This window comes from Balaenoptera musculus, chromosome 5 (assembly GCF_009873245.2).
Source record: "Balaenoptera musculus isolate JJ_BM4_2016_0621 chromosome 5, mBalMus1.pri.v3, whole genome shotgun sequence".
In the NCBI taxonomy this organism is placed as follows: domain Eukaryota; kingdom Metazoa; phylum Chordata; class Mammalia; order Artiodactyla; family Balaenopteridae; genus Balaenoptera; species Balaenoptera musculus.
In genome coordinates, this window is record NC_045789.1 from 52,621,102 (window position 1) to 52,638,112 (window position 17,011).

Sequence of the window (17,011 nt, forward strand, 5' to 3'; positions counted from 1 at the left end):
TGGGAAGGTCCCACAGGGTCCTGCTTGGTTTCAATCCCCGCTTTACTTTGATACTCCTCAATCCTGAGGGGAACAGGTATGGGACAAGAAAGGAAAGAGTTGTTTTTTTTTTTTTAATACATTTATTTATTTATTTATTTTTGGCTGCGTTGGGTCTTCGTTGCTGTGCATGGGCTTTCTCTAGTTGCGGTGAGCGGGGGCTACTCTTCGTTGCGGTGTGCGGGCTTCTCATTGTCGTGGCTTCTCTTGTTGTGGAGCACGGGCTCTAGGCGTGCAGGCTTCAGTAGTTGTGGCTCGCAGGCTTCAGTAGTTGTGGCATGTGGGCTCAGCAGTTGTGGCTTGCGGGCTCTAGAGCTCAGGCTCAGTAGTTGTGGTGCACGGGCTTAGTTGCACCACAGCATGTGGGATCTTCCCAGGCCAGGGCTCGAACCCCTGCCCCTTGCATTGGCAGGCAAATTCTTAACCACTGCGCCACCAGGGAAGCCCGGAAATAGAGTTTTGAATAGAGAGGTTAATCATAAACTTGGCAGAAGAACTCGGTTTTAGGGGGACTTGGTTTCAAAAGTATTGGACCATGGCATGCAAAGTAGCTCCTTCTTATAGAGTTGATGAGAAATTGGAATGGACGGTCATACACCAAGGGGGAAAAGGCCCCACGCAATATGAACACATACATCTCTGTGAATGCATGCAAAAGTTCTGGAAGAAAACTCACCAAACTCAAAAGTGGTATTCTCTGATAATAAATTGTGGTGGTGATGGGGGGTGGGGGAGAGGAGGGTTTGGGGGCCCACAAAGAGGAAAGTCACTTTGTGCTCAATGTACTTTTGCATTATAAAACATTTAAATAGTGAGAACAGATCCATGTGCTACTTGTAATTTGTACTTAAAAAAAAAAAAAAAGGCATGGTAGAAATTTGAGATTTAAAAGCTAGGCGCATAAGAATTTAGCAGATTACCAGCACTCAGAGTCAGAGTGACATAATCCAACAAGGCACATCAGAAACCTTTCATATTGCGTTTAAGCTCGCTGAATGTTTCATGGACATTATATCCTGCAAGATTTTACACTGAAACCTTACATGTCATGAACCCTGAAAGGTTTAGGCTACCTCCTCTGCACACATTTTTGCTGTTCTTCATCGGTGTCATTTATAACAAAGCTTCTAAACTCAAATGTAAAGGTTAATTTTAAAATCTCTGAGTACAGTCAAGACTTCTAAAATGAAGAGATAATAATGCCTTAATAAACAGCCTATCAAAATGATTATATATTATACACTTTTGGCAAATACATCAGCGAGAGTTAAAAATTCATTGTTGAGGAGGCAAATATTCATTGGCTGTTGAGGCTGAGTCTAAGTACTGCCCTGCTAACTGAAATGAGAAGTCTTTGAAAAACTGTTGGTCTCAGGTTGCTCAAATGAGTCATCAGGACACCCCGAGTTCTGATATCCCGGTACATCATATAAAGCAATATTGCACTGACTCTACAGAGCAGCAACAAGGAAGTATTGTTATTAATATCCAGAGAATTCCTTTTTGCAAGTATGTGTGTTCTAAAGTACATATAAAAATAACAGGTAAAAATAAAAACAGTACAAAACAAGAACTACTTTAAGTCAGTTTTATAGTTGAATAAAATAAGTATCAGGGATCTCTGACAATATGAACTGTCCTCAGTGACTGGTCTTTAAAAACAGTGTAAGTGGGACACATGTATTTTCCCAGTAAATTTTCTGAGCACTTACACACCAATAAACTATTTCAGAAATTAAAGACCAGGATGAACTATTAGAACTTTATGTGCTAACAAATCATGCCATACATCTGCTACTGTTGTAAGGTAAGGACCAAGGGATCACAGTTACGAAACTTTAGCTTTAAGTTCTCCATTGCTGATCTTGATCATGCTAAGGCCCCAATTTTCGGACAATACTTAAAAATAAATAAATAAATAAATAAAGTCAACCCTTAATACGAGGAAGGAATCAAATAAATCACCTGAAATTCAGATAATTCCCATAAGTGATACTGGTCAATAGTTGAAAAAATTTTCTGTATCACACCTTCCACCAGAACTGTTACACAGAGTTATGAAGAACTGAGAGGAGGGTCTTCTTCATACTATAATGACTGGTTAATAAGCAGATTACACAAAAATAGAAATTCTTAGGAAGAAAAAGAGAGGCTGTGCTTAAAGAACAAAGTAGAAAGCAGATGCCTTAGAAAATGAAAAGCAATGTTGCGAATATTCTTATCTTTACCTCCTCTGCTTATCAAAAGACTCATTTCTGACATTAGACACTCTCTTTTGGAGATTAGCGGATTACTGCAACAAACTATGACTTTACTAAGACTCTAGGTCTATGGTCAGTGTTGGCCCCCATTCTAGGTAACTAATAAAGAGAAGCTAACAAAGGACTATCTCCAGCTGAATCCAATGGACCCTAATCTATGGAGGAACCATCCAATCACAGTTTTGGACGTCTGCTATTCACTTAAAGAGCATGGGCTCGGTAGGCAAAGAATCTGGGTCAACTTCATTCCTTCTCTCACACTGTTAATTAGGACAAATCACTTAATCACATTGATCCTCAGCTTCCTCGCCTGATAAAGTGGCATATTTGGCTTACAGAGATGTGACGATTAACTATGATAATCACAGTACATGCACATAGAAAATATGCAACTAATGTTAACCTTTTTCTAGGGGACGGATCAGGGGCAGAAAAGGCAAAGTCAGGGTTTCTTGGCAGTGCAGAACAGTTAAAAGGTTTGCTTTAGTGCTAAAAAAGAAACCTCTAGCTGTGTCTCAGAGAGAGAGAGACACACAGAGACAGATTGATCGATTGATTCCCTCTTCACCTTAGGCAAATTTCCCTTTTCAGAACTCATACAGCAAAGTAGTCGGCACTTATATCATGCCTTGTATCTTCAGTCACATTTTCATACTCTAAGATCTTGTCTTTTTAAACCAGACTTAATATTCTTCAAGTCTTTTATACACATTGCCTACTCTAGGGCCCCGCTCACAGCAGGTAGCAATAGACATTTGTTGACTGATACAGCACAAAGTGCGGTGCGCTGCATTCAGAGGACTCCGGTGATAGTGCTTTTAAAAGGTGGAGGCCTCTTCCTGTCGAACGATATTATCCTGGGAAGTGCCCTCCTAAAGCCACACTTTCCCTTCTCGTCATCTCGCGCACAGTTCCTGATTTCTCTTCCCATTGTGAGGGACGGATATGTGATATTTACGGGTGTGGAGTGAACGCTAGTAAAAAATTTAGTGGTCCAACCGAGGCCACGCGGGCGGCGGCGGCGCAGCAGCCACACCTACTCGGCCGCAGCGGCGCTGGGAGCCCGCAGACGGCGGGACAGCTGGGCTGCCGGGTCTCCGGGCGCCGCCCCCTCCTCGACTCCTTCAGGGAGGGCTCCCACCGGAGACCCGGGACTGGGACCCGGCGAGCACGTGGGAGGCTGGCGAGGACGAGCGCCCGGCCCGGGAGGGGAGAGGAGGCCGGGCGGGAGCCTGAGGCCTGGGGAGACTAGGAGGTAAACAGTCCGGCGCCCGGACCGCGGCCGCCCCCCTGCGCCCCCGGATGGGAGCTTCCCGAGAGCCGCCCCCAGCGCCCTGTCTCCCCGTTGGCTCGGGGCCCTGCTCAGCTCCGGGGAGCCAGCAGGAGGCGGAGCTCCGCGGAGCCAGGCTGGCCCTTCCCGGCCGAGGCCCCCCTTCCCCGCCGGCATCCCTCTTCCCGGCCGCCACTCACGGTGTTTGCCGCCGCCGCCGCCGCCGCCGCCGCCGCTCGGGTAGTTCAGCAGCAGGAAGGGCAGCGGGGAGCCCGGCGACGGCGGGGTCCTCCAGGAGCGCTGTTGCTGCGGCGGCGGGCGCGCTACGAAGCCGGCGCCTCCATCGCCCGGGTAGAGCAGGAAGAAGGGGGCAGCCACCGGCGAGCCGGGCTCCGACTGCCCCGCGGGGGAGGCCAGCGGCGGCCCCGCCTCGTATTCTCTGTCCGCGCCCCCGGCTGGAGCGCTGCGCGGCTCCTCCAGCCGCTGCTTCCCGCCCCTCGCCGGCTCCTCGCTGCAACTTTCCGTGCCGGCAGTGGGGGGCGGCGAGGTCTCAGCCATGCTCGTTCCTTCCTTCGCCTCCGCCTCCGACTCGCACCCGGGCCTGGGCAGTGGAGCAGAGGGTCACGGCGGGGAGCCGCTGCCCCGTCCCGTCCGCGCCGCCCCCACCTTTCTCCTTGGCTACGGGCCGGCGTCTGGGCTCTGCCGCTCAGTCTACGGCCCGCCCCGCCGGGGTCCGAGCCAGCTGGAGGGACGGCCCCGCCCGACGGCGCGGTCTCCCTACCGGCCGCCTCCTCCCGCCTGCCCCTCCCGCCCCGGCCCGCAGCCTGCGGCGCGGCTCCCCTAGGGGGCGGCCTCCTCCTCTTCCCACTTCCCACCTTCCGCTCGGCTCCGGCGGCGCTGAGCTCCCTCCTGACCCTGGGGGAGAATACGGCGCTCAGTGCCTGGTTCTTACCGGCCCCTGGCACGGCCCTCCTAAGCGATCAGGTGTGTTTGCCCCCCGGTGCTTGAACGGTGGGAGACCTGGCAAAATATCTAGCGGCGCTTTTGTGTGCAACCGCCCAACTTCATCGGTAGCACTGAGGCACAAAGATCTGGGTTGAAGAGGCGAAAGCTAATTTTAAAAAGGAAACTGCTCCCCACCCCCGTATTAAACTGTACCCTATGCCTTGCATACACTATAACCGTTCATTCACGGTTTTGATTTATGAGCTTTTTATGTGAGACACCAGAGGTGGGTGTCTTCCTTCCCCCACCTCTTTTGTTCTCTGTCATGTGCCCTGTATAGAAATCTTGTATTTGCTCTGACTTTAACTCCCTGGTTTTCCGGGGTTCCGCGTGCGCATGAATGCGTTTTAAACCAAACAGCTTAGAATTTATATGACAGGCGTCTGTTACACGGCGACAGTTTTCACTTTCCTAGTGCCTGTGTCTCGCTAGTAATTGGTCACTGTTGCTTTATTTTGAATATTTGAATCGACGATTACTGATCCAGTAATTCCAATAAATAAACATTTCCTTCTTTAATAAAGACAATTTCCAGTTACTATCGTTATTCCTTAACGCTAGATTCCATGAACGTGCCCTCGTATTTCCTAGGTGATTAGCTTTGTGTTCGGTTTGCAAAATGCTGGCGTGGAATCCATGTTGACTCATAATTAAAAATCACTGTTGTGTAACATTTTGAACACCTGCTTTTCCTGGTCTGTCTTTCTCTCTGTCTTTCTCTGGTCTGTCTTTCCCTCTGTAGAGGAAGTTATGCTTCTCTGAAAGGAAAACTAAACCTTTTTATTGTTGTTATTCTCTGAAAATAACTCTTGAAATTACAAGAAATTACCGTGACACGTCTAATACTATCTTTCACCAAGTCTTTTAAACAAAACGTATTTTAAAAGGAGGTGTTCACAAGAAGCTAACTTCAAGCAGTCAGAAAATTTCTTAGTAGTTTTTCAGTTTCTGGCATTTACCTGACCTGTTGATTCCAGTGCTACTGCCTACTTGAGTAAGTTATTTGTTCTCTGAGCCTGGATTCCTGTTCTGGAATAGGGGAAAATTATTATTATTAGCTATGTATTATCATTTTAGTAAAACAACATATAACTTACAATAATAAAAACAGAATTGCTGGGGGGAGCTCTTTCATCATATCTTTAGCATTTTGGAATTTTGTTGGGTCTTTTCAGTCTCTGTAAGGGTGAGAGTCTTGATAAAAAAACATACTTGCCTTTTAGGAATTACAAGCTGTATAATACCTTGAAGAGAAAAACTAAAACATTACAGATATATGATTTTAATACCCATCCTTAACTGGATCTTTTTTTTTTTTAATTGAAGTATAGTTGATTTACAATGTGTTCATTTCTGCGGGATAGCAAAGTGATTCCTTAACTGGCCCTTTTACCTTGTTTTTGCATGCAGAAATTCCTAAGCATCATTGTATTCTTGTCAGGTTCCTTCACACAGGTGTTTTGCAATTTTTCAGTAAAGAATTTAACAAGAATATACACTTATTCCATTGTAGGTAGAAGAAAAGAAAGCAGACTCCACACAAATCACTCTTGAGAAAGGCCAGTAATAGCCAAGGGAGTCACCAAGTTAACAAAGTATAAAATGTTGTCTAGTTTAAATCACCAGATTTCTCCTTTCTAGTTATCCAGGTTACCTACAGGTATTAGAAACATTGACATGCTGTGGAATCTTGCAGTATACTGGTTTTTTTGTGCCTCTTTACTTTTTTTTTTTTTTTGGAGGTGATGGATATGTTTATTACCTTGACTGTGATGATGATTTCACAGGGTGTGTGCATATGTCCAAACTCATCAAATTGTATAAAGTCAGTGTGTTGTTTTTATATATCAATTACACTTCAATATTTTTTTTAAAATTATTTATTTATTTGGCTGCGTTGGGTCTTTGTTGCCACATGCGGGCTTTCTCTAGTTGCGGCGAGCAGGGGCTACTCTTTGTTGTGGTGTGCGGGCTTCTCATTGTGGTGGCTTCTCTTGTTGCAGAGCACGGGCTCTAGGCGCACGGGCTTCAGTAGTTGTGGCACGTGGGCTTCAGTAGTTGTGGTCCGCGGGCTCTAGAGCGCAGGCTCAGTAGTTGTGTGTGCCTCTTTACTTTTAAAACAGTTCTATTTATGCTTTATGTCATTAAGTGGCAGTGCAATGAATATAGAAAATCAACTGAAATATGAGCCCTTTAACATTTACAGGCAAGGCTCTTTATGGGCATTTTCTTTAAAGGTGGATGATACTCCAAGTTCCTAGTTTCTTATGCTTTTAGCTTTTGGATCAATATTATAATCACAGCTCTACATAAGCTTTAGTGACATAAAGGGCTGATTCAACTGCTACATACATTTAGGGACGCTAAGATTCAAAAAACAAGCCTAACCATGTTGCTCCTTTATGAAAAATGCACAGAGCATCTGCCTATACTGTTTTAAAGGGACAAAATCCAAGCCACTGTAAGAATCAAGTACTATTAATTTTCCTGTAAAATAAAGCAAGAGGTGTTTTTCAACTTTATTTGCATTTTGTTTTTAGTTGTTCATGTTTGGTTTTTTGAAACCCTTTGGGGATCTTAAGGATGGACACTTAGAATATATTACAAACTTTTAAAATATCAAGTCATGGATGTACTTTTAGCCTAAGCTTCTTAGAACTGTGATCAGAGAAAAGATACCACTTGGGAAGGGATGATATTCTTTTTCAGATTTCAGTTGTCTTAAATTTATTGAGACTTATTTTGTGGCTTAGCATGTGATCTATCCTGGAGAATGTTACATGTGCACTTGAAAAGAATGTGTATTCTGCTGTTTTTGTATGGAATGTTCTATAAATAGCTATTAAGTTTATCTGGTCTAACGTGTCATTTAAGGCCAGTGTTTCCTTATTGATTTTCTTTGTGGAGGATCTGTCCATTGATGTAAGTGGGGTGTTAAAGTCCCCTACTATTATTGTATTACTGTCAATTTTTCACTTAACGTTTGTTGATATTTGCGTTATGTGTATCTAGGTGCACCTATGTTGGGTGCGTACATATTTACAGTTGTTACATCTTCTTGTTGGATTGATTCCTTTATCATACTAAATGTCCTTCTTCATCTCTTGTTACAGTCTTCGTTTTAAAGTCTATTTTGTCTGATATAAGTATTGCTACACCAACTTTCTTTTTGTTTCCATTTGAATGGAATACCTTTTCCATTCACATACTTTCAGTCTATGTATGTGAGATATTTTCTTTCATATTATTTATTTTTTTATTTTTATTTTTATTTTATTTTTTTGAATTTTATTTATTTTTTTATACAGCAGGTTCTTATTAGTCATCCATTTTATACACATCAGTGTATACATGTCAATCCCAATGGCCCAATTCATCAGACCACCATCCCCACCCCCCCGCGGCTTTCCCCCCTTGGTGTCCATATGTTTGTTTTCTACGTCTGTGTCTCAACTTCTTCCCTGCAAACCGGTTCATCTGTACCATTTTTCTAGGTTCCACATACATGCGTTATATACGATATTTGTTTTTCTCTTTCTGACTTACTTCACTCTGTGTGACAGTCTCTAGATCCATCCACATCTCAACAAATGACCCAATTTCATTCCTTTTATGGCTGAGTAATATTCCATTGTATATATGTACCACAACTTCTTTATCCATTCATTTGTCGATGGGCATTTAGGTTGCTTCCATGTCCTGACTATTGTAAATAGTGCTGCAGTGAATATTAGGGTGCATGTGTCTTTTTGAATTATGGTTTTCTCTGGGTATATGCCGAGTAGTGGGATTGCTGGATCATATGGTAATTCTAATTTTAGTTTTTTAAGGAACTTCTATACTGTTCTCCATAGTGGCTGTACCAATATACATTCCCACCAATAGTGCAAGAGTGTTCCCTTTTCTCCACACCCTCTCCAGCATTTGTTGTTTGTAGATTTTCTGATGATGCCCATTCTAACTGGTGTGAGGTGATACCTCATTGTAGTTTTGATTTCCATTTCTCTAATAATTAGTGATGTTGAGCAGCTTTCCATGTGTTTCTTGGCCATCTGTATGTCTTCTTCAGAGAAATGTCTATTTAGGTCTTCTGCCCATTTTTGGATTGGGTTGTTTGGTTCTTTAATATTGAGCTGCATGAGCTGTTTATATATTTTGGAGATTAATCCTTTGTCTGTTGATTCGTTTGCAAATATTTTCTCCCATTCTGAGGGTTGTCTTTTCGTCTTGTTTATGGTTTCCTTTGCTGTGCAAAAGCTTTTAAGTTTCATTAGGTCCCATTTGTTTATTTTTGTTTTTATTTCCATTACTCTAGGAGGTGGATCAAAAAAGATCTTGCTGTGATTGATGTCAAAGAGTGTTCCTCCTATGTTTTCCTCTAAGAGTTTTATACTGTCTGGTCTTAAATTTAGGTCTCAAATCCGTTTTGAGTTTATTTTTGTGTATGGTGTCAGGGAGTGTTCTAATTTCATTCTTTTACATGTAGCTGTCCAGTTTTCCCAGCACCACTTATTGAAGAGACTGTCTTTTCTCCATTGTATATCCTTGCCTCCTTTGTCATAGATTAGTTGACCATAGGTGTGTGGGTTTATCTCTGGGCTTTCTATCTTGTTCCATTGATCTATGTTTCTGTTTTTGTGCCAGTACCATATTGTCTTGATTACTGTAGCTTTGTAGTATAGTCTGAAGTCAGGGAGTCTGATTCCTCCCGCTCCGTTTTTTTCCCTCAAGACTGCTTTGGCTATTCGGGGTCTTTTATGTCTCCATACAAATTTTAAGATTTTTGGTTCTAGTTCCGTAAAAAATGCCATTGGTAATTTGATAAGGATTGCATTGAATTTGTAGATTGCTTTGGGTAGTATAGTCATTTTCACAATATTGATTCTTCCAATCCAAGAACATGGTATATCTCTCCATCTGTTGGTATCATCTTTAATTTCTTTCATCAGTGTCTTATAGTTTTCTGCATACAGGTCTTTTGTCTCCCTAGGTAGGTTTATTCCTAGGTATTTTATTCGTTTTGTTGCAATGGTAAATGGAAGTGTTTCCATAATTTCTCTTTCAGATTTTTCATCATTAGTGTATAGGAATGCAAGAGATTTCTGTGCATTAATTTTGTATCCTGCTACTTTGCCAAATTCATTGATTAGCTCTAGTAGTTTTCTGGTGGCATTTTTAGGATTTTCGATGCATAGTATCATGTCATCTGCGAACAGTGACAGTTTTACTTCTTCTTTTCCAATTTGTATTCCTTTTATTTCTTTTTCTGCTCTGATTGCCATGGCTAGGATTTCCAAAACTATGTTGAATAAGAGTGGTGAGAGTGGACATCCTTCTCTTGTTCCTGATCTTAGAGGAAATGCTTTCAGTTTTTCACCATTGAGAATGATGATTGCTGTGGGTTTGTCATATATGGCCTTTATTATGTTGAGGTAGCTTCCCTCTATGCCCACTTTCTGGAGAGTTTTTATCATAAATGGGTGTTGAATTTTGTCAAAAGCTTTTTCTGCATCTATTGAGATGATCATATGGTTTTTATTCTTCAATTTGTTAATATGGTGTATCACATTGATTGATTTGCATATATTGAAGAATCCTTGCATCCCTGGGATAAATCCCACTTGATCATGGTGTATGATCCTTTTAATGTGTTGTTGCATTCTGTTTGCTAGTATTTTGTTGAGGATTTACATCTATGTTCATCAGTGATATTGGTCTGTAATTTTCTTTTTTTGTAGTATCTTTGTCTGGTTTCGGTATCAGGGTGATGGTGGCCTCATAGAATGAGTTTGGGAGTGTTCCTTCCTCTGCAATTTTTTGGAAGTTTGAGTAGGATGGGTGTTAGCTCTTCTCTAAATGTTTGATAGATTTCACCTGTGAAGCCATCTGGTCCTGGACTTCTGTTGTTTGTTGGAAGATTTTTAATCACAGTTTAAATTACATTACTTGTGATTGGTCTGTTCATATTTTCTATTTCTTCCTGGCTCAGTCTTGGAAGGTTATACCTTTCTAAGAATTTGTCCATTTCTTCCAGGTTGTCCATTTTATTGGCATAGAGTTGCTTGTAGTAGTCTCTTAGGATGCTTTGTATTTCTGTGGTGTCTGTTGTAACTTCTCCTTTTTCATTTCTAATTTTATTGATTTGAGTCCTCTCCCTCTTTTTCTTGATCAGTCTGGCTAATGGTTTATCAATTTTGTTTTTCTTCTCAAAGAACCAGCTTTTAGTTTTATTGATCTTTGCTATTGTTTTCTTTCTTTCTATTTCATTTATTTCTGCTCTGAACTTTATGATTTCTTTCCTTCTGCTAACTTTGGGTTTTGTTTATTCTTCTTTCTCTAGTTCCTTTAGGAGTAAGTTTAGATTATTTATTTGAGATTTTTCTTTTTTCTTGAGGTAGGCTTGTATAGCTATAAACTTCCCGCTTAGAACTGCTTTTGCTGCATCCCATAGGTTTTAGATCGTCGTGTTTTCATTGTCATTTGTCTCTAGGTATTTTTTGATTTCCTCTTTGATATCTTCAGTGATTTCTTGGTTATTTAGTAACGTATTGTTTAGCCTCCATGTGTTTGTGTTTTTTACGTTTTTCTCCCTGTAATTCATTTCTAATCTCATAGTGTTGTGGTCAGAAAAGATGCTTGATATGATTTCAATTTTCTTAAATATACTGAGGCTTGATTTGTGATCCAAGATGTGATCTATCCTGGAGAATGTTCCATGCGCACTTGAGAAGCAAGTGTATTCTGCTGTTTTTGGATGCAATGTCCTATAAATATCAATTAAATCTATCTGGTCCACTGTGTCATTTAAAGCTTGTGTTTCCTTATTAATTTTCTGTTTGGATGATCTGTCCATTGGTGTAAGTGAGGTGTTAAAGTCCCCCACTATTATTGTGTTACTGTCGATTTCCTCTTTTATAGCTGTTAGCAGTTGCCTTATGTATTGAGGTGCTCCTATGTTGGGTGCATATATGTCTATAACTGTTATATCTTCTTCTTGGATTGATCCCTTGATCATTATGTAGTGTCCTTCCTTGTCTCTTGTAACATTCTTTATTTTAAAGTCCATTTTATCTGATATGAGTATTGCTACTCCAGCTTTCTTTTGATTTCCATTTGCATGGAATATCTTTTTCCATCCCCTCACTTTCAGTCTGTATGTGTGCCTAGGTCTGAAATGGGTCTCTTCTAGACAATATATATATGGGTCTTGTTTTTGTATCCATTCAGCAAGCCTGTGTCTTTTGGTTGGAGCATTTAATCCATTCACGTTTAAGGTCATTATCAATATGTATGTTCCTATGACCATTTTCTTAATTGTTTTGGGTTTGTTTTTGTAGGTCCTTTTCTTCTCTTGTGTTTCCCACTTAGAGAAGTTCCTTTAGCATTTGTTGTAGAGCTGGTTTGTTGGTGCTGAATTCTCTTAACTTTTGCTTGTTTGTAAAGCTTTTGATTTCTCCATCGAATCTAAATGAGATCCTTGCCGGGTAGAGTAATCTTGGTTGTAGGTTCTTCCCTTTCATCACATTAAGTATATCATGCCACTCCCTTCTGGCTTGTAGAGTTTCTGCTGAGAAATCAGCTGTTAACCTTATGGGAGTTCCCTTGTATGTTATTTGTCATTTTTCCCTTGCTGCTTTCAGTAATTTTTCTTTGTCTTTAATTTTTGGCAATTTGATTACTATGTGTCTTGGCGTGTTTCTCCTTGGGTTTATCCTGTATGGGACTCACTGCGCTTCCTGGACTTGGGTGGCTATTTCCTTTCCCATGTTAGGGAAGTTTTTGACTATAATCTCTTCAAATATTTTCTCTGGTCCTTCTGGGACCCCTATAATGAGAATGTTGTTGTGCTTAATTTTGTCCCAGAGATCTCTTAGGCTGTCTTCATTTCTTTTCATTCTTTTTTCTTTAGTCTGTTCCACAGCAGTGAATTCCACCATTCTGTCTTCCAGGTCACTTATCCGTTCTTCTGCCTCAGTTATTCTGGTATTGATTCCTTCTAGTGTAGTTTTCATTTCAGTTATTGTATTGTTCATTTCTGTTTGTTTGTTCTTTAATTCTTCTAGGTCTTTGTTAAACATTTCTTGTATCTTTTCAGTCTTTGCCTCCATTCTTTTCGGAGGTCTTGGATTATCTTCACTATCATTATTCTGAATTCTTTTTCTGGAAGGTTGCCTATCTCCACTTCATTAAGTTGTTTTTCTGGTGTTTTATCTTGTTCCTTCATCTGGTACATAGCCCTCTGCGTTTTTATCTTGTCTATCTTTCTGTGAATGTGGTTTTTGTTCCACAGGCTACAGAATTGTAGTTCTTCTTGCTTCTGCTGTCTGCCCTCTGGTGGATGAGGCTATCTAAGAGGTTTGTGTACGTTTCCCGATGAGAGGGACTGGTGGTGGGGAGAGCTGACTGTTGCTCTGGTGGGCAGAGCTCAGTAAAACTTTAATCCGCTTGACTGCTGATGGGTGGGGTTGGGTTCCCTCCCGGTTTGTTGTTTGGCCTGAGGCAACCCAACACTGGAGCCTCCCTGAGCTCTTTGTTGCGGCTAATGACAGACTCTGGGAGGGCTCATGCCAAGGAGTACTTCCCAGAACTTCTGCTGCCAGTGTCCTTGTCCTCACGGTGAGACACAGCCACCCCCCGCCTCTGCAGGAGACCCTCCAACACTAGCAGGTAGGTCTGGTTCAGTCTCCCCTGGGGTCACTGCTCCTTCCCCTGGGTCCTGATGTGCACACCACTTTGTGTGTGCCCTCCAAGAGTGGAGTCTCTGGTTCCCCCAGTCCTGTCGAAGTCCTGCAATCAAATCCTGCTAGCCTTCAAAGTCTGATTCTCTAGGAATTCCTCCTCCTGTTGCCGGACCCCCAGGTTGGGAAGCCTGACGTGAGGCTCAGAACCTTCACTCCAGTGGGTGGTCTTCTATGGTATAAGTGTTCTCCAGTCTGTGAGTCACCCACCCATCAGTTATGGGATTTGATTTTACTGTGATTGCACCCCTCCTACTGTCTCATTGTGGCTTCTCCTTTGTCTTTGGATGTGGAGTATCTTTTTTGGTGAGTTCCAGTGTCTTCCTGTCGATTATTGTCCAGCAGCTAGTTGTGATTCTGGAGTCTTTATGGTCTTACCTCGAACTCTTTATCAGGTTGATTGCTTACCTCTACTTCATTTAGTTCTTTATCTGAGGTTATGCCTCTTTGTTCGGAACATATGCCTCTGTCTCCTCATTTTGCTCAATTCTCTATGTTTATTTCTATGTGTCAGGTAGGTTGGTTACACTTCCTAATCTTATTTTTATTTTATTTTTGGCCATGCAGCACAGCTTGTGGGATCTTAGTTCCCTGACCAGGGATTGAACCTGGGCCACAGCAGTGAAAGTGCCGAATCCTAACCACTAGATCACCAAGGAACTCCCTACATTTCCTGATCTTAGAGAAATAGCCTTGTGTAAAAGAAATCCTATGGGGCCCAGCAGCATGCTACCCTCTGGTCACCAGAGCTATATGCTCTAGGGGTGCCCCCCATATGGGCTGTGTGTGCCCTTCTTTTGTGGTGGGGCTGACTACTGTGTGTGTGCTGGTTGGAGGAGCTGACCCCTGGCCCAGTTGGCTGCAAGGCTGTGCCTTGTGCTCTAGCTGCTGTTGCCTGCTGTGAGGCAGGACTGGGTCCCCGGTGCTAATAAACTGGAGGGAGGATTCCAGAGTGGAACTTATCAGCAATGCTGTTATCACAGTAGAATGAGCTCCCCCAAAATGGCTGCTGCCAATGTCTTTATCTCCAAGGGGAGTCCCAGTTGCCTCCTGCCTCACCAAGAGGCTCTCCAAGATCACCAGTTTGATCCAGGCTTATTTCAGAGTACTGCCTCTCTGCTGGGACTTGGAACATGTGAGATTTTGCAAGTGCCCTTTAAGAGTCAAGTCTGTTTCCTGTAGCCCTCTGGCTCTCCTGAACATATGCCCTGCTGGTTTTCAAAGCCAGAAGTGCTGAGGGCTTGTCTTCCTGGTGCATGACAACCAGGCTGGGGAGTTTGAAGTGATGCTCAGACTCCTCACCCTTTGGGGAAGGACCTCTTAAAATATTCCTCTTGTTTGTGGGTCACCAGATTCGGGGGGTGTGGGTCCTGACTATACTGCATCTCCACCCTTTTTTACCTGTCTCATGATTCCTTCTTTATGTCTGTAGTTGTGGAAAATCTTTTTTGCTAGTCTTCAGGTTGTTCTCATAGGTCGCTGCTCTGTAATTAGTTGAAATTTTGGTATGTCTGTCGGAGAAGGTGAGTTCAGGGTCTTCCTACTTTTAACACCTCTCTTATGAGCACTACTCTTTTTTTTTTTTTAATATTTATATTTTTGGCTGTGTTGGGTCTTTGTTTCTGTGCGAGGGCTTTCTCTAGTTGCGGCAAGCGGGGGCCACTCTTCATCGCAGTGCGTGGGCCTCTCACTGTCGCGGCCTCTCTTGTTGCAGAGCACAAGTTCCAGATGCGCAGGCTCAGTAATTGTGGCTCACAGGCCTAGTTGCTCCGTGGCATGTGGGATCCTCCCAGACCAGGGCTCGAACCCACGTCCCCTGCACTAGCAGGCAGACTCTCAACTGCTGCACCACCAGGGAAGCCCATGAGCACTACTCTTAATGCAATACTCTTATTAAGAGTACAATGCACTCTAAAGAAATATATTTAGCTTAAGCGATATATATATATATTTTTTAATTTATTTATTTAATTTATTTATTTTTAGCTGTGTTGGGTCTTCATTGCTGCACGTGGGCTTTCTCTGGTTGCAACGAGTGGGGGCTACTCTTCGTTGAGGTGCGTAGGCTTCTCATGGCGGTGGCTTCTCTTGTTGCGGAGCACGGGCTCTAGGCGCATGGGCTGCAGTAGTTGTGGCATGTGGGCTCAGTAGTTGTGGCTCATGGGCTCTAGAGTGCAGGCTCAGTAGTTGTGGCACCCAGGCTTAGTTGCTCTGTGGCATGTGGGATCTTCTGGACCAGGGATCGAACCTGTGTCCCCTGCACTGGCAGGCGGATTCTTAACCACTGCGCCACCAGGGAAGTCCCCTTAAGCAATATATTTAATCAAGATCAAACAATGGCACTTTTCTTTGGGTGGTAGAAATATGGATGTAGTTTTCCAATTCTCTATTTTTCTGCATTTGCAAGTAGTCTGTAATGAATGTGTTACCTTTATAATAGAAAATAAAACGTTGAAGGACTATTTTGATGAATAGTTTGATAATTATATCTTTTTTTTTATTATGTTATATCTTTTTAATGAAGATCTAGTAACAGCAAAGTTGTGTTCCTTGTGTATACTGTGGAGTAGAACTCAAGAGGCCTACCCTAGAGGAGCTTATCATATTTTGTGTCTATTTAGAGTTTTAATATCTTAATAGAATTGCTGAAACTACTTCGTTGTTTGCTTTTGCTGACCGTCTATGACTTTGTCCACCCTTTGTTCCAATTTTCATGCTTTTTTTCAGATTTTCTTCTAAATTTCTTTCAAATCTGCCCCTGAATTTGTCCTCTTTGCTTTAATTGAAATTTTCATCTTTTCTTGCCTGTGTTATTGCAAAGGACTCCTACCTTGTTTTCATGCCTCTATTTTTAATCTATTCTAACTCCATTGCTCTACAGCAGCTAGAATGAGTAATTTACTCTTCTGAAGGTTGATCTAATTATGTCACACTGATTCTTGAAAACCCTGGTTGCCTTCCCTATACCTAGTATACAATCTAAGCTCCTTAAGATCATTCCTGATCTAGCCCCTCCCCACTTTGCTGATATTATTTTCCTACGCTTGCTTCACCCTTGTTGGCTCTGGATAAACTTTAACATGTTTGACATTCCTTATATTGCTACACCCACTCTTCCCTCAAGATTTCACTCAAACAGATCTTCTCTGGCCTCCTTAAGTAGAGAGGTACATGCCTCTTTGGAGTCCCATAGCATGCTAACTAGGGCAGTTATTTGCTCCAACTGTGTCTGTCTCTTCTACCAGAGTGTCTACACCCAAAGTTGACATCTTTGAGTTTCTCCTTTTTCAATGCACAACACATTTACTCCTTTAATAGTTCTCATGCCCCTACCTCCTCCCCCCACCCACATACCTTTTTATTAACAATTCCTTTCCTCTTCCTAAAATCTTATCAAAATTCTTTGATCCTGTGGCCATCAGAGACCTTGAATAGAAGTGATTCAGAAAATTTGGACTGAATATGAAGTTTAAGGAATAAACATTTATTTGGCCGCAGTCTCTCTTTTTGTGTATGTTCAAGCATGATATGCTTAGAAACTTAAGTATGTTTAAAAGAGCTCGCTGAATAAATATAAAAAATTCTAGGTGCTAATAAAATTTTTTTCAGTCTTCTACTTTGAATAATCCCCTTACCTACCAATGATTAAGATGATCTCCATATATATATATATATATATATATATATGTATGCCATAT

The 17,011-nt window shown here is 42.1% G+C and overlaps 1 protein-coding gene across 5 annotated transcripts in view; it reads right to left on the reverse strand.

Moving 5' to 3' along the window:
* RUFY3 (RUN and FYVE domain containing 3) overlaps window positions 1–4,525 on the reverse strand; it is a 90,029-nt gene extending 85,504 nt beyond the window's left edge. Inside the window, exon 1 of one of the 5 annotated variants that reach the window (XR_005019918.1) lies at window positions 3,771–4,394. Coding sequence is in view for 4 of the 5 variants with exons in the window: in XM_036852168.1 (XP_036708063.1) it covers window positions 3,771–4,128 (358 nt within the window). In the remaining variant the exon portion in view is untranslated. Of the gene's footprint in view, window positions 1–3,770 lie in introns of all 5 variants that reach the window. The other 4 variants (XM_036852168.1, XM_036852166.1, XM_036852172.1 and 1 more) reach the window with 4 other exon arrangements.
* Window positions 4,526–17,011: the final 12,486 nt, after the last annotated feature.